Source organism: Artemia franciscana, chromosome 16 (genome assembly GCF_032884065.1).
Source record: "Artemia franciscana chromosome 16, ASM3288406v1, whole genome shotgun sequence".
NCBI lineage: Eukaryota > Metazoa > Arthropoda > Branchiopoda > Anostraca > Artemiidae > Artemia > Artemia franciscana.
The window spans coordinates 13,988,059-14,011,023 of NC_088878.1; the positions used below are offsets into that span (position 1 = coordinate 13,988,059).

General features: G+C 35.4%; 1 protein-coding gene across 2 annotated transcripts in view; it reads left to right on the plus strand.

The window, feature by feature from the left end:
* The window catches only part of LOC136037101 (glycerophosphocholine phosphodiesterase GPCPD1-like), a 93,199-nt gene that overhangs the window by 29,113 nt on the left and 41,121 nt on the right, over positions 1–22,965 (plus strand). For both annotated transcript variants that reach the window (XM_065719557.1, XM_065719555.1), the window contains exons 5-7: positions 5,959–6,069; positions 11,052–11,211; positions 13,634–13,775. In XM_065719557.1, coding sequence (XP_065575629.1) covers positions 5,959–6,069; positions 11,052–11,211; positions 13,634–13,775 — 413 coding nt within the window. The remainder of the gene's footprint in view (positions 1–5,958; positions 6,070–11,051; positions 11,212–13,633; positions 13,776–22,965) is intronic.

A 22,965-nucleotide genomic window follows, 5' to 3' on the forward strand; every position in this document is an offset into this window, starting at 1 on the left:
GAAGGGCCATGAAACGGAGGTTAGCACCGCAGGTTTGGACCTTAAGGGTCTAGTTTCGTCTTACTTACTTAGTTACTAGGTCTGTACATGGATGTCAAGGATTTTATTGTGCACATTATTGGGAGAACTCCTTTTCTATGAGGGGGACCACGGTTGGGTAGAAGAAGCGGGTCCCTCATTAATTTATCATAACAGCTCATGGGGATCACCTTTATTTTCATTCTTTTCATCTTCCCCATTCAAGGTGCTTATTTTGGACCCTCTGATGAACCAAAAATGAATGATTATTTGCATCAACCGATGAAATACAGTAAAATCGTGTAATAAAATTCAGTAAAATTGGAAATTAAAATTGGACGGAAGTCAAAGATGATCGGCATATTTTCTAATATAGCTATGATTGAAATACACAGCTAGTATTACATTTGGGGTTAATTTTTTTCTTTTTGGACTGTCTTCTTAGTTGATTTTTCAGCTGTTTTGTGTTGAAGAGAAATGGACCTTGACACAAGTCCAAAACGGACAAAACAGTATTTTGCTTGTTCGAGACATTTTTTACTTATGGGGGAGACGTACGTTATGTAGGATGAAACATATGTAACCCAGAGTGACAGAAAATTGTTCCTTCCGTTACAAAAAGAGGCTCCGGACATGTCTTGTGGGCTAAAAAAGGTTAAACACAAGAATTTGTTGAAAGTAAAACTCTTCCTTGAGACAAAGACCCGGCCACCCAAATTTGTCTTTTATTTAGCGGTATGGGTGCGCTTTCCAAGTTAAAAACTGCTCTTGCAGTTTTCTACTGTATGTGGGAATTGTGTTGCGAGAGCAACGCTTTGGTTTTGTCGTGTTTTTGTTGTTTTTTTCTAGCACCCCGATTTCAGCTTATTTATAGAAAGTGGTATGGGTCTAACCTCTGTGGTTTTTACGGAAAATGTGGATCTTACGCCGGATTGATGAATATGACTTTGTATTTTGGAAAGCTTCGTAGAGTTCTTGCCTGGGGCCAAAAAGGATGGTTTTTGCTTGTCATTGAGCCAGAGCCTATAGTGTGTGAAGTGACTTGGAGTTGTACCTCTTAAACTTTAAAAGTTCTCTCATTGCTAAAGAAATTATAGTTTATCCTTTGCTCCTTTCTAAGTGATAACGTTAAAAACTCGGCCTACGGCAAAAAAAGTCAACTTGTGAACTAAGACAGATAGATTATTTTTTTTCAACGGCAGTCGATAGCTCTTGATGAGCTGATCAAAGTATGTGTCATCGATTTTTTGGTAGAATAATTCCTTCATGAGATATACCAGTTTGAAAGTTTAAAGGGGTTGACAACTTCAATAGTAAGGTTCGACGTAGTTCGACGGTAGTTGACAGCTTTGATGAGCTGATCAAAGTATATATCATCCATTTTTCGGTAGAAAAAGTTTTTCGTGAGATTTTAAGTTTGAAAGTTAAAAGGGGTGACAACTTCAGTAGTAAGACCCTCACTGAAACCAAAAATAGGCCGATACCAACTGTGAGACATTTAGGGGAATTTTGAGCAACAGTCGGCTGTTAGCTCATAATCATCTTCCGTAATGAGTGGTTCGCAACTTTTGCTAGTTGGTATACCTATTATCTGTTTCCTGTGTGTTTGACCGTAAGACCAATTTGGTTCCAGCGGTAAGACATGTAGGGGACTTTTAAGTAATAATCAGCTGTTATGCTACAATTATCTTCAGTGATGAGGGGTTTGCAACTTCTGCTTGTTGCATTGAGGGGTTTGCAACTTTTGCGAGTTGGTGTACCTAGTATTTATTTCAAGATCCTAACAGATTAACAACTTCAGCGTTTAATCGAAGCGAGGAAACAAACCAAAGTGTTTCTCTCGCAACACTTTACTCTGCGAAGCCGAACAAAGGTTGCTGCAACATTTAACATTGCCCATGCAACGAAGATCTAGTTAGCGTTTCCTTTAAGACATTATAAACTGGCGGAATTGCTGAAGTTGCCCTTAAATAGCTAGAACATTATTTTACGAACTACTCTGACCTTCAAGCTGCCGCTGTTAATGTAAATTATTACATTAACAAATGAGGGTTGAAGAACAATAAAGTAAATAAAAACCGAGGGTTTTAGAACAAACATTGAATCTTAAGAAAAAATTATATTAAAAAAAAGTTCTTTACAGCCGAATATGAACAGTTTTTAATAGAGGTTACAAAGATCTCAGCAGTGAGCTGGTATGGGCACAGGTTTCTGTCGGTCTTTTGCACCCCTTACCCCTTCCACCTTTCTGATTCGGTAATTTTTAAAATCATCACCATCTCTTTACTATTCTGTCTACAATTTCTTACGTTTTACCTGTAATTTCCCATATTTTTTAGCTATTTTCATAACATTCGTCTCCCTGAAGTCTTTGTGTCCACTTTGAAGCAGGTATATGCACACATTCTAGTAGGGAGAAACTAATGTAGTATAAATAACTTAAAACTATTGAATCTAAAAATAAGACTATGGGTTTTGACAGGTTTTTTTTATTTCGACATTGTTATGTAGTTGCGAGGATTTCAGAGCACAAAATTATGTTAAAAAATGCGAAGCAGTTTTAAAGCAAAATTAAAAAATGCGAAGCAGTAACGTTGTCACGTTGTCTTCCCTTGCGTCTTTATTGATAGTTTTAACTTTCAGAGTTCAAAAATGAAAACTTTGCATTTTTTACTTTCTCTTCCCTTAATGTTGTTACTGAAACTGTTGAATTCCAGTTTGAAACTATAAACCTGGGTTTTATCACTTTGACTTGTAATAATATCATCTTTTGCCTTAGTTAATAAAAAAAGGAAAAAAGTAGAACATCTCATCCTGCAATTTGTCTAGTTTGAGGATTTTACCATTATAATAGGCTAATTTCTATGAATCACTATCTTTGAAAAAGTACTATACTAGGTCATTATGTTAAAATATCAAATAATCTTCATTTAACTCTTTTTTTGGATTTTAATTGGAACCAATTTTATTTGCGGCAATAAATCGGTAAAAAAAATTAAGCTGAAAAATGTCACCTAAGCACAATGTCATAAAGTTGTTTGGAGATTTGATATAGAAATCATGTGGATAACTGGGCTGTTGTATACTTTCTACTTTCATATTGAGGCACAGCTTACCTAATGGACAACATAAAAATAATTATTGTCATAGTTTTCACACAGTCAGAATTTGTTGCCATCTTCTTCACACTTTAAGGGGTCACTTAAAAAAGTGTGGGTATCGCATTTTTGATACCCTGATAGGTCTAAAATTTGTAACCAAAATTTCCAAGTTCTAAAAAAGTAAGCTAGGGAATCTATGCTCTCTAGTTTAAAATACGAGTTGAATCCATTAATTTCGGCTGTAGCTTTATAAGTTAAGTATATAATTTTGAGATCAGTTTGCGATGAGAAGTATTTAACTGTCTAGTAAAGACTGAGAGTAATAAAGCAAGACATAGCGAGATTAGGATGGTTCACTGATGATTTCAAAGGAGTTCAGGTATTTCTACGGCACTTTGGTAACTTTTGGAATTTCTTTATAATTGCGAGAATTAGAACCTAGTTTGTGAAACAGTATAAAATATTTGAGCTTTAGCTACATTGGGTCATCGTCCCCAGTTGTTCGGTGGTAATGACCTGGAAAGTGCCTTAAAATTCCCAATACTAACACTGATTTTGTTTATCTGTCATCGGTGAAATGCCGTAACTTTCAACCCCTCAAAACCTAGAATGGTATGTTCTAAGAAGAAAATAACTGAATAAAATGATAACATTTTTTTTTACCAGTAGTCTCAAAATACGCTGTTTTCTTAAATTAACTTTACTCTGTTTTTCCTGACATCCGATTAGTGTCGTTACTTTTAAAATACACCGTTCATACAAGCTTGCCCCAAAATATAATACAATTTCTAAAATATGCGCAATCTATGTTGCTATTTCTAAAATTGCAGTACGTACAAGCCAAGGCTACGTTTGAAAATAGTATTTGTGACAAAAGCTCCTATTCCTTTGAAAATGAGAGGTTTGATTAAATTTAGGAAGTACGTGTGAATTCACTCCTTAAATTCAGTTCCAAACACAGAAAAAGAAATCACAAAGTCAAAGAAAATCTCAAATAGAAATGGCTCGCAAACGTAGGTGGCAACACTTTCCGACTTCCCCAAAAATGCTTGCTTTTTGGGCCTCTAAACTTTTCATTTTATTCCCAAAGAACATATTTTGCTCAGTGTCGACCAGGATGTCGTCGTATATCTTAAGCATTTGGAGATTATAATCTGAATTCAATTTGAAGCTGCTTCCTACCTTCTTGATATCTTAAGCTGTCTTAAGATAGCTTAAGGCTAGATATCTTAAGCATTTGGAGATTATAATCTGAATATAATTTGAAGCTGCTTCCTACCTTCTTGAACCAAGCTTCCCGCTCGAATTTCGAAACAAGGTTTGAAGAAACGAAAGGTGTATGGAACAACTTTAGATACTCTTCTAACGTAGACTATAGAACTCAACTTCAAGCTAGTCATGGAAGTTTCTGTTTCAAGGACACAGTTTAAGTACCTAGGCAAGAATTGTACACACTCGTCCAAAAATGTAATATCATATTTATTAGTCCGGCCCGAGGTTGACATTTTCCTTAGAAGCCCCAGAGAGTAGACCTTTGCTACTTTTGTATTTTGGTGCGGTACATTACATTATTGCTAAATTTGGGATTAATTAACAATTACTCTAACAAGTTATTAATAACTAGCTGTTGGGGTGGTGCTTTGCGCCACCCCAACACCTAGTTGGTGGGGGCGCTTCGGCCCCCCCAAGCCCCGCGCCATATTGGTTACGTGCCATTGTAGTTGTGTCCCTTTGTCCCACCTGTGAATATAGATAGATATAAATATATTTTTAATTACGCAAAACTTGCGAATATACAACATTCTTGGCTGTCCCATTGTCTGTGCATATAAATAGATTGTCAGGTTTACCGACTCTTGAACATGCAACATATAATTGTCCATGGAAAAAACAATCTGTATTCAGATTTATACCTTATTATTCTAATGATTACCCTTGAGCTTTGTTGATGGTGATTGCTAATCGAACATTCCCTGTGTCCCCGTCGTCATTTATATATCCCCCTGTGCCCCCCGGCGTCCCCGTTGTTGTTGTTTCCCTGTGTCCCTGATTGCTAATCGAACATTCCTTGTGTCCCGGTCGCTTTCTCTTTGAGTGTCCCAGTCGTCATTTATATTCCCTATTGTGTCCCTGTGTCCCACCTGTATATATATATATATATATATATATATATATATATATATATATATATATATATATATATATATATATATATATATTTTTAACTACGTAAAACTTGCGAATATACAGCATTCTTGGCTGTCCCATTGTCTGTGCATATAAATAGATTGTCAGGTTTACCGACTCTTGAACATGCAACATATAATTTTCCATGGGTAAAACAATCTGTATTCAGATCTATACCTCATTATTCTAATGATTACCCTTGAGCTTTGTCGATGGTGATTGCTAATCGAACATTCCCTGTGTCCCCGTCGTCATTTATATATCCCCCTGTGCCCCCGGCGTCCCCGTTGTTGTTGTTTCCCTATGTCCCGGTTGTCATTTGTGTGTCCTGGTCGTCATTTATATTCCCTGTGTTCCGGTCGTCATTTGTGTCCTGGTGCTTTGTTGATGGTGATTGCTAATCGAACATTCCTTGTGTCCCGGTCGCTTTCTCTTTGAGTGTCCCGGTCGTCATTTATATTCCCTATGTCCCGGTGTCCCGGTCGTCATTTGTGTCCCGATGTCCCGGTCTTTAATTTCGTCAGTCGACAAACATGACGTCAGTCGACACACAAACATGACGTCACTCGACATACACACACACACAGACAACTTATTTTTATATATATAGATTACAAACTAAGCTAAATTAATTATTCTTGTGCTTTGATAGGTGATGAACAATGTTGACTATATTTATAAAAGCCAGAACCAATTCGGAACTATATATAAACCAGAAGAGATGATGATTTTTCAGTGCCAAGTGACAAGGATTGAATCCACCGTGAGTTGTAACTTTCCTCTTTCAGTTCATTTTGATAATTAGATTTGTCAGTAATTGTGTTAGTGAAATTTTAATGATCGTAACTAACATGGTACAATATTCATAATAAAAAACCAAGGATTAATTTTGGTATGTTAATTAGAACTGGGTGTAAATGTTAAACAAAACGGAATTTGGTGTTTAAAACCATTTCAGGTTCAGGTTCATTTATTTTAATCATATATAGGGCCTACATAACATAATAAATATACAAATATCTGCTAGAGAGACAAGCTCGTTTTGCATAGATTTCACATCAGGTGCTTGAACTTCAAATGAACTTCCTTTTATCCACTCCCTTCAAATCCTCAAGAATTATTGGAAAGTCTAGTGCTAACAGAAATTGAAGATGTTAAAACCCTGATACACAATTTAAAATGTACTGAATCAAGCCTAATCAGTGTCAAAGTCTGAATAATCTTTAGGAAACTAATTCCAATTGCTTTTAGAAAATCAGTACATAATCTTTTTGACTTTTTGACTGTCTTATTGAAATATTGTATCTGTTTTCCTATATTGTCATTTCGTTTTAATGAAAAAAAAAGGAACACTTGACGGCATAGAGGTTGTAGATGTATATAGAGAGCGTATACCTCTTATAATTATTAGCTATGTTCCAAGACTTAATTTTCTCTTGTTCGTCAACAAGAAATTGTCCGTAATCGATGAAGTTAGCTCGTATAACCTTATTATTGTGAATCGCCAAAATCCTGTGTTGTCAAGTAATAGAAAACCAGAACCTATTAAACTTGCTTAATTGGCAATCTTGCATCCGAAATCTATAATTGACTCAAGTGCGTGGCAGAAAAAATTGTAAAGGAAAACATTTGACTAAAAAAAAACGTGCGTTTTTTTTAGAACACATTTGCTACATTGTGATGTTTTGTAGGTAAGCTATAGGGTTTTTGTGTGTTCTTTTTTATTGGTGTAGTGTTGGCTCAAATAAGTATGATGTGGCTGTTTTGATTTAAAAGTTTTAGCCTATATTCTTAAACGTAGCACACTCTTTTAATGAGATCCGTTTTCCTTACCTTTTGTGTTCTCAGGATGCTTAGAAGCTTCTGTCCTTTTCCCCAAATGCTTTATATAGTTTTTCCTACTTGAAGAAATGTTTAGAAAATCAAGTTTTTGATATTAAATTATATTTGTCGTATTTTTGGTGCTGAAAAATCTTATTTGTATAAACAATGTGCACTTAGTGTTTTGTTTAAAAAGGACAAATAATTCTGACGTGGGTTCTATTTGATGTTCAACGCAGTCCTTTTTAGAGGATATAGTGATCTTCAAAAAGTGTCTATCACAATCTCAAATCGGCAGAATTTTCAAATTATAGTAAAAGAAAACAATAACAAAAAACACACACAGACAAAGAAAAAGACTAATAATTGAGAAGAAGGGAAAGACAATTTGACAAAGAAAAAAGAAACCGTAGATGTCGTTAACTGCTGCAGTCGATTTAAAAAGCTCGTTTTCAGCCTTCCGAACTTGTGTAGTAATGGGAATAATAGGTACAGTTAGTTTATATGCTTTTGGGCACTTCAATCGTCTGCAATGCCGAGTGTTTGCTAGAAATGAAACGTTAATGTCCCATTCACAGTGTGATTTTATTGATACCAAGATTTAGCTAGCGCTAATTTAAGCCAACTGGAATTTCCCTAGAATTTTTTAGCCAATCAGAAGATCTTTTGAAAAATCTGATTGGCTCAAACTAGAGTTAACCAAGTCTCGGTATTAAGTAAAGCTCATAGTGGAGGACCTTAAGGCAGTGTCGCCAGATGTAGCATAATTATGCGGAACGTAGCATAATTAGGAACCAAAAGCATCCAAGCATAATCCTCCTTAAGATAGCATAATTGTAGCACAATCTAAGACGATGTAGAACAACTCATAACATCACATCGATAAAACGAACACAAAAGATGGTTTATCGAATTTTTCGACCAAACTAAAGTAACATTTTTTGCACAGCGACAGACTACGAACCATCTGGTATTTTTTTTTGTTCTGATCCTGCGGTCTCTGGTCTATGGCAAAGAAAAGCGCGCGCAAGATATTTGAATTTAAAGACATGTGGTGATTGGTTGGGTTGGATTGGTGAAGAAATTTTGAGATTTAGAGGGGTTTCATGTTGTTGTTGTTGGTGGTGAACGGTGAGAGAATTTTGCTGTGTGATTAGGCCTAGCCCTTTCAACCAAAGGCAATGTTTCATGGTTCAAGAACTGGTTAATAGCTTCTATATAACAGCTGACATCAGCAAGACACCAAACTATCGCCGAAACTCCAAAAGATTTTGTGAAAAGCTTGTGCTGATCAATACACGAAATGAGAAACTTTACCGACGAAAGAATTTTTCCAGATCTGGCAGAACTCGCCGAGAGGATGCTCTCCCTACCGCATTCGAACGCAGACTCAGAAGGAATTTTTTCTTGGATCAGTAATGTCAAGACAAAAAAGCGGAATAGGTTAAAGAAAGTATTGTAGTCGTACTGGTCACAAAGTCGCGACTAAGAACAAAAGATACAGTTTGCTACAAATATGTCCCTACAGACAATCAGATCAAGCTTCACAATTCCGAGAACCTCTACGTAGCCACCCCACCCCCTGGTTAAGAAGTCGATTCCGAAAGCGAAGATGAAGAAGATCATTTAATATGAACCGCATTTTTCCTCCTTTTTTTAATGTATCTGAAGTAAAATTTTCATGATGATATAAGACACTATGTTTTTCAAATGCCGCCAACCTCTTGGAGAAGAAAGACGACTTGCGAAAAAAGACGAAAAACGTGAACCAAATTGTGAACCAAGATCCTTCCCCTGGACATAAAAAAGCCTTTTTACTTATTTTCTATGCTATTTTACCTTTTTCTTTGCCTCCTTTGTTTATACCCCACTTTTCTTCCCTTAGCGGGTTAAAAATAAATTATTAGGATGTTTTTATCAGATTATATTCTAATCAGAACCTTTATTAGGTTAAGACAGAATTCGACAGTCTTAACTGATCAACTTTTTCGTGAAACCTGGGAAAATATAGAAGCGTAGCATAAATCTGTCCAAAAAAAGAATAATTTTGGACTTAAGGTAGCATAATCCTCTCCGTCCGATCTGGCAACACTGCCTTAAGGACTGTATTGCAAGAATAAAGTATTATTCTATCCAAACTTCCAAGTTACCAAGTTGGGAAGTAGTGGTAGAATTTGTTGTTGTTGCTAGCTTGAAAAGCAGATGCTCTAGATGAAAGAGACCTTCAGAGATGAATTTACACCCAAAATATTACCTAGGAAGTTCAGTGATAGTACATTGGCTACGCTAGACTTTTGCACTGATTTGTATAAATTCGATAATAATGTTCGTTTGTTTCCGATTATTAGATTATTTTTACCTGACTGATCATAGACGAGTTGACACGTTGCGTTAAAAAAAAAACAACGTTATGGATATACAGAACCTTTATTGCCTCTTTTTCATGTTTTAGGTCAGTAAACTTGTAGCCAGGATTATTTATCAAAAAGATTTTTCCTTTTTATGTGAAGACACAAGGCAAACGGCGAGTTTAGTTTTGGATGCCTTGTGTTGCTGTTTTTCTTGATGGTGTGACAACAAATTAGTGCCCTGTGATTGTTGGGGTGGCTAAGGAAGCATACTTGGTATGCTTCCTCATGGCCGTTGGGTCAGTGGGCCATAATGGTTCGTTCCCAAATTGTGTACTTATTATATCCCACGTTTTGCGTCAGTAAATAAATAAGCAGTGGCAAGTTGCTTCAAAAGTTCTTTCTGAGTGATGGAGAAATCTTTTGAGGGTTTTTGTCGTCAAGATTCCAAGCTAATGAACCGAAGTTTTTTGAAAAGATACAGGTAATCCTGTAATGACATCTTTTTTGTATAAATAGCTGAAAGTTTTTTTTCGTATTTTATTTGGTATAATAAATTCAAAGCCCGAGGTGTTGTTTCTAAATAAAGTTTAATTCTAGTTATTAAATAAAATTTTAAAAATGGAATTTGAGTCGTCTTTTGGAATATATTTTTGACTCGGATAATTGAATTTTCTGTATAATATTATATTTAACTGAATGGCAATTCATCTCATTTCCGCAAACATTAAATTTGCTCTTCTAAAATCTATTACTAAGTATGCATAAAATGTGCTGATAATGCTGCTTATTTTCTGCACAAAGAGCAAGTATTGCATTTCTAGTTGATCTAAGGGCTTCCGTTCATTTCCGTCGTTATTGAATTCCTATGTTTTAAATGTCACTTGAAGGAAAAATTGTTTCGTGAACAAATGAAAAGGAATGACGGAAGCTGAAAAAAAAAAAAAAAAAAAACTGAATTCATGCTCGGTCGAATAAGAAATCTGTAATAGGAGAGTCGAATAATGTGTCCTCTAAGAATGTGGACGATGTTGCTAGAATTTATTTATATTTTTGGTTGTGATTTATTTAATGGTTATAGACTGCAAAGAATTTAAACCAAAAAGGATTCAAAATGCTATGCATCCCGTAAACATTAAAAACTTGTGTTTCCATCCTTTTTTTCTTTTTTTAGTATAATTCATGCTATGAAGTACATCAGGAGTGACCTATATGCCACTAGTCTTTTACTTGGTTGAATTTCGAGGTTTTATACATTTGTTGAATCTTTCCTTGAAGGAATAAATAGCAGGCTTTAGTAGGGATAGTTAGATTCAACAATTTTTTTTATATTATAAAGACTAAAAAAAGAGAAAAAAGGAAGTCAATTCCCTCCCGATGGAAAATCGCTGCCTTACAAAGTATAAAAGGATTTTTCCTGGCTGGGGGATATGAAAAGTGTGTTTTTATGACAGTGAGCAGTTTTCGATTTGTCCAGCAGGTATCTTTCAGATTGGTGCGAGGGGTCCCTATCCCCACTGTGTACAAATGTATGCATGTCCAGTGAGTGTATTTCCATCTAGTATTTTCTGTCTAGGCCTTCTTGGTGGATGTTTATACAGACTCGAAAGAAACTTCTGCTACAACTCACCTTGGATATTGTTATATTATGCCGGATTCGATAAAAGATGGATCGTATGGAAATTTGAAGCTTACTATAGTTAACCTGAAACACCATCCAATCGGAAGTATTAAAGGTACTTTTATGTCAGTTGTCTATGTCTCTTGTTTTTATGTTACTTGTGCTGTTAGTTTCTATTGGTGTTTGCCTTCTTTCCTTTGTTTTGTATACATTCTTCCTGGTTCTTGAAATCTAACAGAATTAGCTGTGAAAATCACTTTGCCTACAAATAGGTGCCTATTTATTTCTATTGTTTTTTTTTGTGGCTAACAAAACTTACACAAATAGATGTTGCTAAAATTTGAAGTTATGTAGTATATTGGATCTTTCCAATCCTTTAATTGCTAACGCAAAAGTATAAACATGGAATTGAATGGAAAGCAAAAAGGATAATTGCTGATTGATGTTAAGGCGTACTAGACAACAGAACCTCATTTGTAATGCTATTCACATGAATATTACTTAGTTTTCTGAAACTTCTACTTTCTAATTTGATACCTCCTTTTTTTTAAAGTTGTTTTTTTAAATTCATTTTGTACTAGCCTTTGTTCTGAGAACTAATATAGCTCTAAACATTAGAACCTAGGTTTATCAACAACCTATTCTCAATCAAAGTTTTTTTTCCCTTTGTCTGCTAACAAAGTATTGAGTAAGTCAATTTTTTTATGAAATATAGGATTTTTTTTTTTTTTTTTTTTTTTTTTTTTTTTTTTTTTTTTTTTTTTTTTTTTTTTTTTTTTTTTTTTTTTTTTAGCAGACATCTTTTATGTTGGTCCAGTTGAGACATTTGGCGCAGCCGGTGAACGGTCATGATGCATGTAGGTTATAACTAAAACGGAACTCTAAGGGGACTGAGCACCCTCGAAGACAGAAGTACCTCCCAGATTAGGTTGGGGTAAGATTAAAGAAATATAAAAAATCTGAGTGAATTTCTTTGGACGTGATGAAAGCAGAAAGCTTAAACAGGATGTGATGGAGAAGAAGTGTTTGTCGATGTGTTGGCCCTGGATGGTTAATACTGCGAAACCACGCAAACAGAGATTTGTCTCTGTGGTGAAAACCATAGAGACAAATCTCTTGGTGGGTGAAAACACCAGTTTCCCCTTTTCTCTTGAATAAGGCCACATATATTAAATGACGGATGTGATTTCGTGTCCTATATGGACATTCTTTCCAGAATAATTCCCAGACTTAGTTGAACTTCTAAATGTTGCTTTGGGGTACCGTACTTATTTATTGTTTCTTTTATTTGATTCAGCTGGTTATTCATACCTACGATGTATAGTACACAGTAGGTGAGCTGATGAAAGATGGCTTTTCTTCTAGATGGTTTTTCATAAAACTGCCTTGGGATAGTGCCTGTTCGTTTTGTTTTTACGGTGCTCTACTAAATTAATTTGTTTTCAATTATTATCTATTAAAGATTAACAGAGTCAAAATGAAATTTAACAAAAAATAAAAAATCGTTTTAAATGGCGCATTAAAATCAGACACAGATTCAACACAGAAATGCAGGATTTGGTAAACAAATATGTTACTTCAGAAACCTTTTTTACCAATAAAGAGCTAGTATACTAAACGCATATATATGAAACTGTCATTAGGAGGAAGTGACACTTGAAATTACATGGTAAGGAAATATGAACCCACCAAAGGTGTTTAGACTTCTACGGTTTCTATGATTATCTCCCTAGTATCCTGTCCTTTTAAAATAATTTGCTTTTTTCGCTACATTGTCTAGTTCACGTTTCTTATCACTCGAATAAATTCCCGCATAATTGCCTCTCAGCTCGTAATTTTTTTCTGTTCAAAACAAATTGAGGAAAGGAATGGAATGGTCCGGCTGAAGATTAATTTTTTATATTTATCCAAAGTCAGTAAAATCTATAAGTTCTCAAAGAGAAATAAATTGAGTTTCTGTATATTATTTTTTTTTTTGAATTAACGATATTTAAGCGGCATCGTTTTACTTAAAAATTCACGAGAATGAAAATATGGTGAACGAATGAAATTATATAATATTGTCACGATTTGAGGTTTATTTATGATTAATTTTCTCTGTTTACCATGCATTAGTTCTCCTATAATATAAAAAATAACGTGAATATATATGTGATGATTTGAACATTATCAAATCTTTTTCTTTAACCAATATCATCCGATGAAGCGTGCAACACAGGAAATTTCAGTAGTCGCCATTTGTGTAGGCAGATGTCTTTCGTGAATAAAATATCTAATGCCACCGCCTTTTTGTAGGATGAATCAACTCTGTTAAATTCCAGGCATTGAACTTATTTTTATTTATGACAACGTTGATATTTATAGAAAAGCAGCGGAGACTGCAATCCATGCTTTTTTTTATCTTTTTCATTTTCTAACCCTGTCTACATTAAATATTATTGCACCCATGATCTCACATATGCTGCATTTCTATCCTTAAGTTAGGCCACATAATACAGGTGGCATTAGGGAGCAAATTGGTATTTTTCCTTTTTTAGTCGACTATCTTGTAATCCATTCCCTTCCTGAAAATATATGTGATATGAGTGTATCATATGCTAAGTACTGGGACCCGTCTTGGACAGGACTAAATGTTGGACACCGAGGTTCTGGTAGCTCCTTCAAGGCCAGTTTTAAAAGGTGAGTTTACATTTCTCAAACTCAACGCATTTGAATGATATGCTTTAAGTCTGTCATGCTTGGGTTATTTGGTGAATATTAAAATAAATAGGTCTGATTTTTTTCTAGATACAGGTGCCCTCTAGTCTATATTATTCGTCTAATATTAGAAATTTTCTGGATTTATGTCTACAGTGAATTTGAAAAAAAGAAACTGAAGTGTTCAAAAGGTGTCCCACATTAGCTATATAATTGACAACAGTTTAACTAATCATACGGCCAATGATTCTTCTAGTCTGACTTCAAACCTGGAGCATTGTCCAAGCCAATGATATGTCTAGTCTGACTTCAAACCTGGAGCATTGTCCAATTTTCTTCTAACATTATATGATTGATATTCAAACTGTTTAGATTACCAATCGAGTAAGTCCATAAATGACCAGCGACAGGCAAGTTCAAACGGAGATGTATAGCAGTTTTGTGCCAAGTACTTCTTTTTTTTACTTAAGAACAAGTACCAAGTACTCAGAGAAATTTTTACTTACGTACAAGTATTAAGCACTTCTCTAAAAATATACTTAAGTAATAAGTACTTTTGAAAAAGTACTTCAGTACTTAAATACTCAAGTACTAATTTTTTACTTACAGTGCGTTAGTAAAAAACTAATTTTTTACTTACAGTAAATAACACGCAAAACACTTCTTTAATATCCTTTTCCTTTCCAATTAGACAAGATAAGCAAGATTCTGACGAGATATCGACCGCTTTTCAGAAAATTGACAGTTTTCATCAAAATTTTCGAGACCCACAAGTAGAGCATGTACCGAAGACTGGCCGACTTTTGCCAAATCTTTCAGCCTTTTGAGCTTCCTTTCAAGCGATTTGATTGTAGGATAAATAGCACCGAAGTAACATTTTTTCCTCCCCCTGAAGAATGTCAAATGCCACTGCTACCGGCTCCATAATTTACATGTATTCTTCGAGAATTTTAACATCACGAGAAGTTAGCCTTGGTTTTTGCAAAGCATCACATACGTCATCAAGCTTTCCAATTTTGTGACAATCCATCAAATGTTTGACACTTTAATCTTTCGAGTTCCACCTGGTTACTACAGGTCTTATATGATGTTTGTCATATACTTCTTTCATAGCATCAGCAGCTTTTGAACTCTTATTCACGGCATCCCAGAGAGCAATACACTTCGAAAAACCGGCGTGGTACTGCCTCTTATATGCAATATCACAGAGGGTTTTATCAGCATCGGTGGATGCAAGCAGGTTAAGTGTGTTCCTGACACACTTGAAGTGTAGAGGAAGTTGGAAATACTCGGGGTCGTCATGAGAATCGAGTATCTCTCCAACGTTTGTAAAAGAGAATGAGCCATTCTAGCCTGTTTCATCTTCATTTTCTTCATCGCTGACTTGAACATCTTAATTGGAAACCGTCGAATATTCCCTGAATGCCTTCCTTAAGTTAGAGACGTTATCGGTCAAGATCCCTTGTTCCTTTTTATCAATAGCAATTTTGTACCTGGCAAATACACCAATCAGTTGTTCAGCAATTCTGTCCTAAGTATGTGAGTTCTTGAACCGGCAACAAGCAAGGGCATAAGATTTCCATTTCAAATTCTCGTTGAGCAAGTGTGCACTCATTCCCAAACAGCTTTGTTGTTGGCAGACCAAATGTCTGTTGTCAACGACATGTAGTCGATGAGTTCAAAATCACGAACCATATCTTTTTGTACTTCAACAAACTTAGCTTCAATTTGCACAGCTAAAGCTTTTCTTCCTGGAACCTTCGCATAAGGTGCAAGACCTGTTATCAGATTTTTGAACGACGGCTTCTCAACAGTGTACAGGGGTCGCATCTCATCCATAATATAGTCCAGTACCAAAGAATTCACTTTTGACTGTGTCAGTTTCAACGGTCTTGCAGCAAAGAAATCTCCCTGAACTTTTTTAGAAGGTGAGCTATAATCAGGGCCAGTATTATCTTCATTATCTTTAGCTTCAGACGACCCCGAAAGTGACCCTACAAGTTCGCTAGCCTCTTTGCTACTTGATTTCCTTTTTTTCTTACTGTTCGTGTTCTGCTCAGCAAACTTCTGGTTAACAGAAGGATGGGAAAAATCACCATGAGATGTTTGTGGAAATTCGTTGTTTGCTTCCATGTCACCCTTCTGAATTTTGTTTGGGCAGTTTTTGCATGTGGCAGATATTACACCATCCTTCTGAATTTTCCCATTTATCACAAAAAAACTTTCCGTTCAATATGTATGGTAGTTCCGCCATTATAGCGTCTTTTTTTTTAATTTCGCGCCGGGCCAGGAGCCGCTGTTCTCAAAGACTAAAATCCATTCATCCACTTATATAGAGGCAGTTTAATTCGTCGCATTGCCCTGCGTCATGCCGGTATAATTTTTCTGCGCCATGAAGAAAGTACCTGAGAACTTAAGTACCCTTACGTACTTCAATTTTTTACATAAGTATAAGTATTAAGTACTTTAGAAATTTAGAGTACAAGTACTCAGATTTTTTTTATTAAGTAATTACTTAAGTACTTTTACTTAAGTATTTCCCAACACTGGTGTATAGCTGGTTTTGATTTAATGCACCATTAATTTTGCACACGAAAAATGTTCATAATTTAATTTAGGTTATTTTTTATGTAATTGAGAATAGAAAATGTTTTCAAATCTGTTTCAGTATGTTCTTAGTCTTATTTATTTATAGAACCGTATTTTAATGACTATACTTGTAATTTATTGTCATATTGGGTTCTGATGCTCATTTTCGGAAAAAAAGATTTATTGGTACAAAATTAGCATATACGTTGCTTGCGTGTCAAACTGTGGGCACCTTCTTGGGGTATCTTCATTGTTAAAATCGGCTAAAAGCTACCCCAACCTACCAAGACCAGTTTGAAAATGTCTGTGATGAATGTTGTTGTAAGGCGACTGTTGGCAATAAAATGGCTTCTGACGGTGAATTTTATTTAGAAAGGTATGGTAAAAAGGCGTTTGGTAATAAAATATCTACCCTATTTCGCCCAAAAGAGATTAAGATAAACAAGTAAATTGTATTTGGTTGATAATTATTGTCGTCTGATTTCTGGGTTAATTATGTGACTCCTTATCTTTTTGACTGGTCTAAATTATTTCAAGGCAATACATGCTTCAAAAGGCTAAGCAAGTAATGACAATTGTGAGTTTAAAATGATCTTACACAGTGCTAGCCCAATTCTTTGTTTCTGTCGCATACAGTCGTCAAACAGTCTTTGTCTTGGATGTGAACAATGGTTCATTTGGTTATGTTTGACTATTTTTCAATAATGTTTTACAAATTCATTACCACTTGGAAGTAAAAATCGATGCTGATGCGAAATTATAGTCGTTGTATATTTTCAAGATGTTTCACTACTACTACTACTGACAGCTCACTGTAGCATCAAGCTGCCTGGGGCCAACAGATACGCACGCTCCTCCTCCATCCCTATCTATTTAAAGCCTCCCTCTTTACACTCTCACAAGAAGTTCCCATTTCCTTTAAATCTTTCCTTATGACATCCTTCCACCCCTTTTGGGGACGACCTGCATTTTGTTGGCCCTAAACTTTTGGCCAACGAGGACTATCTTTGGAGATCTATCATCCTTTATCTGCAGAATTTGTCCAAGCCGTCTTAACCTTTCCCTCACTCTAGCCCTAGAAAGCGGGATTAAACTACATTTTTCACGCAGCTTACTGTTTGAGATACGGTCTATCAGTCAGTAACCCAACAACGAATTGCTGTTATTCCACCAGATGTCTTCACCCAACAGTAAAAAACGGAGAAAGTTCTTCGCAAGTAACCCGATAGCACGAGATAGTTTAGGGTTTGATTTTTTCTAGAAAAAAAAAACACTATAGCCTCATTCTGTTATAGTCTACTGTCATCAAACAATGAATTTTGAATATTAAACTTAACATGGTTAACAACGATACCTCTAAATGTGTAATGATTTTTGACGTCACAGAACTTTTGTTGAGATAAACATCATTGATTGGTCAGTAACCCAGAACATGTTGTTTGTCACTTTATCTAATCAACTGTACTCCGCTTGAGCTCCACATGTACAAAACAATTCTTATTGTTTGCCCTTTTTTTGCAATTGTCATTAGCAACATAACTTGGAAAGTCTTCAGCTTTTTACTTGATTTTTAGGGGGGGGGGTGTTTTTTGGATATTCATATCCTACGTCCATTCTCACGGTCCCAAATCGTTTTGCACAACTTTTCACATTTCGAGCCTGACTTGTTTTGTTTATTTTTCAGTGCAACGAAAAAAAGTGTACACATATTCTATTGATTTTAAGTCGTTACTTTTGTCACATAAACTTGTTCGCCAGTTTTCGACCACTTCCGAAAGTTCAATTAGTTCCAAATTTTATTTGTATATGCACTTCGCGCTTCCGATGACATTGCGACATTACAAGACTAAAATTCTCTATTCTTGTATACTCCGCCCAGTATAAATAAAACAACATGAATGTGTGATTGGGCGCAAGAAAAAGTATAAAACAAACACCATTAAGCAAGAATTGATAGCGTAGTGGTAACATATGCAGGTAATCGTGGTAAGTGGGTTCTTGAAATGGACAAGCTTGTCTTTTATTTTGAACTAGCTGTTGGGGTGGCGCTAACCGCCACCCCAACACCTAGTTGGTGGGGGCACTTCGCCCCCCCCCCAAGCCCCCCGCGCGCGTAAGTCGTTACGCACCATTGTAGTTGTGTCCCTGTGTCCCACCTGTGAATATAAATATATATATATATATATATATATATATATATATATATATATATATCATGAAAAGAGAAATCACCAATGCTACAGCACAAACACAAAAAAAAAAAAAAAAAAAAAAAAAAAAAAAAAGAGACAGAAGGAGAAAAGGAAGACTGTTTTCCTAAATTAGTGATTAATATAGACCAGCACTTGAATGAGGCCTAAACCCTACTCATCCATACAATCACATAGGTCAAACAGCATAGCCACACACAATCAACCATAAAGAATAATCCATGGACAGGCAGTCATGTCGTCAATAAGTATAAGTCGTCATTTACCAAACAATAGAAAAAATAATATAGACAAATAATTCTGAGGCAACACCCAACATAAGGGCTCATCAGGAGAATACACTGGCCTATATAGGGTTTCGCCACTCTAAATTCCCTACCCAGCACAGTGTTGTGGCTACCACAGAATATCCATGGCATCCCCGCGTCAGGTATCACCCCCAAAATACATGCCTATGAAAAAAACCAACAAATGTAAAACAACCAAGTAAAACCAAAACAAGCTTATCCTGTTAATATATCCCTCCCTTTAGCAACAATAGGTAAACTATATATATATGTATATATATAGGTAAACTATATATATATATATATATATATATATATATATATATATATATAAATATATAATTTTAACTACGTAAAACTTGCGAATATACAATATTCTTCGCTGTCTCATTGTCTGTACATATAAATAGATTGTCAGGTTTACCGACTCTTGAACATGCAACATATAATTGTCCATGGGAAAAACAATCCGTATTCAGATCTATACCTCATGATTATAATGATTGCCCTTGAGCTTTGTTGATGGTGATTGCTAATCGAACATTCCCTGTGTCCCCGTCGTCATTTATATAAAAAATTAAAAAATATCCCCCTGTGCCCCCCGGCGTCCCCGTTGTAGTTGTGTCCCTGTGTCCCGGTCGTCATTTGTGTCCCGGTGTCCCAGTCTGTAATTTCTCTTTGAGTGTCCCGGTCGTCATTTATATTCCCTGTGTCCCGGCGTCCCGGTCGTCATATGTGTCCCGGTGTCCCGGTCTGTATATACATTCGTTTTTGAATTGGTATATGATGAAATAAATTTTTTGTTTTTTTCCTTTTTTTTAGTTTTTTTTTTTTTGGTTTTTACCTTTTTTAGCTTTTTTACTCTTTTTTCTTTTTTCTTTTTAGTTTTTTTGTAGTTTTTACCTTTTTTTAGTTTTTTTATTTATATTTATATTTTTTTAGTTTTCTTTTTCTCCTTTATTTTTCAGATTTTTTTAGTTTTTAGCTTTTCTAGTTTTTTACCTTTTTTTATTTTTTTTTAGTTTTTTAGTTTTTTAGCCTTTTTTATTTTTTTTATTGGTTTTAGTTTTTTGTAGTTTTTTTTCTTTTTTAGTTTTTAGCTTTTTACCTTATTTAGTTTTTTTTTTGTTTTTTAGCTTTTTTATTTATTTTTTTCTTTTTAGTTTTTTTGCATTTTTACCTTTTTTAGTTTTTTTTTTCTTCTTTTGTATTAATGCTAAAGACAAGGTTCGAACCTGGAACCTCTTGAACCTAGAACCTGGAACATAACGCCTTACCGACTCAGCTACATCGGCTTGAATACATTCGTTTTTGAATCGGTATATGATGAAATAATTCAGACAAACTCGGACGTCACTCGACAGACAGACAGACAGACAGACAGACAACTTATTTTCATATATATAGATAGATAGACAAGCTGTTGTCTTAAAGACAATAAAGGAAATGCAAAAAATGCGGAATTGCCAGCCTCGAAGCTAAAGATTATCGGTAATAATTTTGGTTCATTCTCTTTCATTTCAGGCTCAATTTTCTTCATTCGTTTTGTCTGGGTTTGTTTATATGTTTGTGTTTGTCTGTGTTGGGTCTAAGTGCGCCTGACTTCCACGCTGATTAGACTTGAAACTCCAAATGGAATTCGAAATTGGTTCCAATTTGAAACCGAGAGGACATAGTAGTCAGAAATATGAAGTGTATTAGTGTTACAATTCTTGGTAATAAAATTGGAAGACTAAAAAGTTGAAAATGATATATAATCTTTTCTAACTTGTTTTCAAAATAGACTGAAAAGTAGAAAATAGTTTCTTTGTCTAGAATCTATGAATATGAATTAAAACAATGGGTGCAAAATTGATTGGGCTCATTATAAAGACATTTTGATCTTTTCAACTCGTTTTCATCAAATATCCGACTCTATGGTTTATGTATTTATAACTTACATCAACTTGATATCCTTGTTGTGTAAAGCCCAATCTGCTGTGTGCCCCTCGTTTACACTTATATTCATAGATTCTCGAGAAAAAGATAATTCTACTTTTTAGTCCATTTTGAAAACATGCTTTTAAAAAATACACTGGTTATACACAGGTATTCTTTTTTTTATCGACTTTGTTATCATAAGCCATTTCAAACCGAGCTTTTCAAGCTAGAAATTTACAAAATATGTTTGTTTCTTGTTTGATTAACTTGGTCTTTTAAAGCTTAATTTGTGTCATTCTTAGCTGAGTTTGCTTCCACTTTTCATTGTTTTGACTAAAAGAATTTCAAACAACTAGTTTCAGCAGTAGTATCCCCTCAGTAGTTTTAAACGGAGCCCTATCCCGTCATTCCATGACAACCAGCAGGTGCCAATTACGTCATAGGGAATGTTTTCTAAGAGATGCAGATGTTAATTACATCATAAGGAACGTTTACTTTTGCGTGTTACATAGTAGAGAGTGTTTAAAAACCTACTTCAGGATACCGTGGTTGCTACGTAATGATGGGGGGCGCACGTGGGATGTGACGCAATTTTACACCTGGATGTTACGTAATGGCGGTGGTGTACACGTCGGTTTTACGTGATGGCGGCGCACACGTGAGATGTCACGTAATGGCAGCGAATACATGGAGTGTTTCGTAATGACGGTGCACCTGTAGGATGTGACGCGATATTGCACGTAGGTGTTACGTAATGGCGATGCACACGTGTGTGTTACTTAAAGGTGGTGCACATGTGAGATGTCACGTAATAGTAGTGCATACGTTGGGTGTTGCTTAATGACTGACAGTGCACACGTGGGATGTAACGCAATCTTACAGGTGGGTGTTACGCAAGGGTAGCATACACGTGGGATGTTACGTAATGACAGTGCACATGTGGGATATTACATAATGACGGTACACATATTGGTGTTACATAATAATTCAAGACTCTTTATCTTCGGGATTTCTTTTTCTTTCTATGTGTATTTTTCTTTCAAGGAGTTTTTTCTGTCAAGGTGGTTTTTTCCTAAGGATTTTCTTTCTTTCAAGGAGTTTTTTTTCTTTTTTAGATTTTATTTTTGTATTGATGTGTTTTTCTCAGGGAACCTTTATATTCTAATGATTTTGTTCCCATTAGGTTTCAAAAGGGTGTTTTCATCCAATAAAATGGAGTGTTAACCCGGTGGGCTATGAGAACCTTTCTAATAGTATGATTCAGGGAATAGATTTACCGAAATAACCTATTCGACCAATGGAGAAATCCCTGTCCCCCTTATTAGAATGATTAAATGAATCGCGCGTCCCCATATGACTGCAGGAATTGACATTGATGGGGAAATTGATAACTAGAGTTTGGCTATATTTGAAGTGCACCTGCTTTCTAAATAATGCTTTAGAAGGATATTTTAATCCCAGACGTTGCGATTCTTCACTTCCTAGCGAAATGTTCCTAGCATTTTGGGGGGTCCTTCTTAGCGAATTCCTAGAGATATTTTCTTAAAGACTGATATAAAATTGCTCAAAAAATAGGAAAATACTCGTTCATAGGAAAATAACATAGGAAAATAGCGAATGTTTAGAGCTGTTTTCTTAGCGAATGATCTAAGTTTGCTCAAAACATAGGACAATGGGGCACAAGACATGTAACAATCCTATATCTTCTTCATTTTTTCTTTGTATTGTTTTCTATACTTCCCAGCCCTTAACACCCAATGGCTGACACACGGCACCCTCTAGCAGATATTATCGAACTTATGGCATTTTTGGGCATTTTCCTGCAAAAATATTCGTTTTCACAAAAATTGATCATTTAAACTTAATGAAAAAAAAACCATTAGCGTCTCTTCTGATGCCTCCTACAAATTGAGGCCAGCGTGGCATAATATGCCAGCCCCGTTGACGCCCTCAGGGGGCAAAAAAATAAATTTATAAGCTAAAGAGTGACCCTTGTTTTTATTCGAACAGCAGAAACCTGTCATTTCATTGTTAAATTGCGATGTTGCATGGCAGTTCCAAGCCAGTGACACTCAATGGCTGACACACAGCACCCTGCTCTACCCCTTCATCATTTCTAAAGCGTTTTCAGACATTATCTTGATAAAAAATGTTGTAACTCCATTG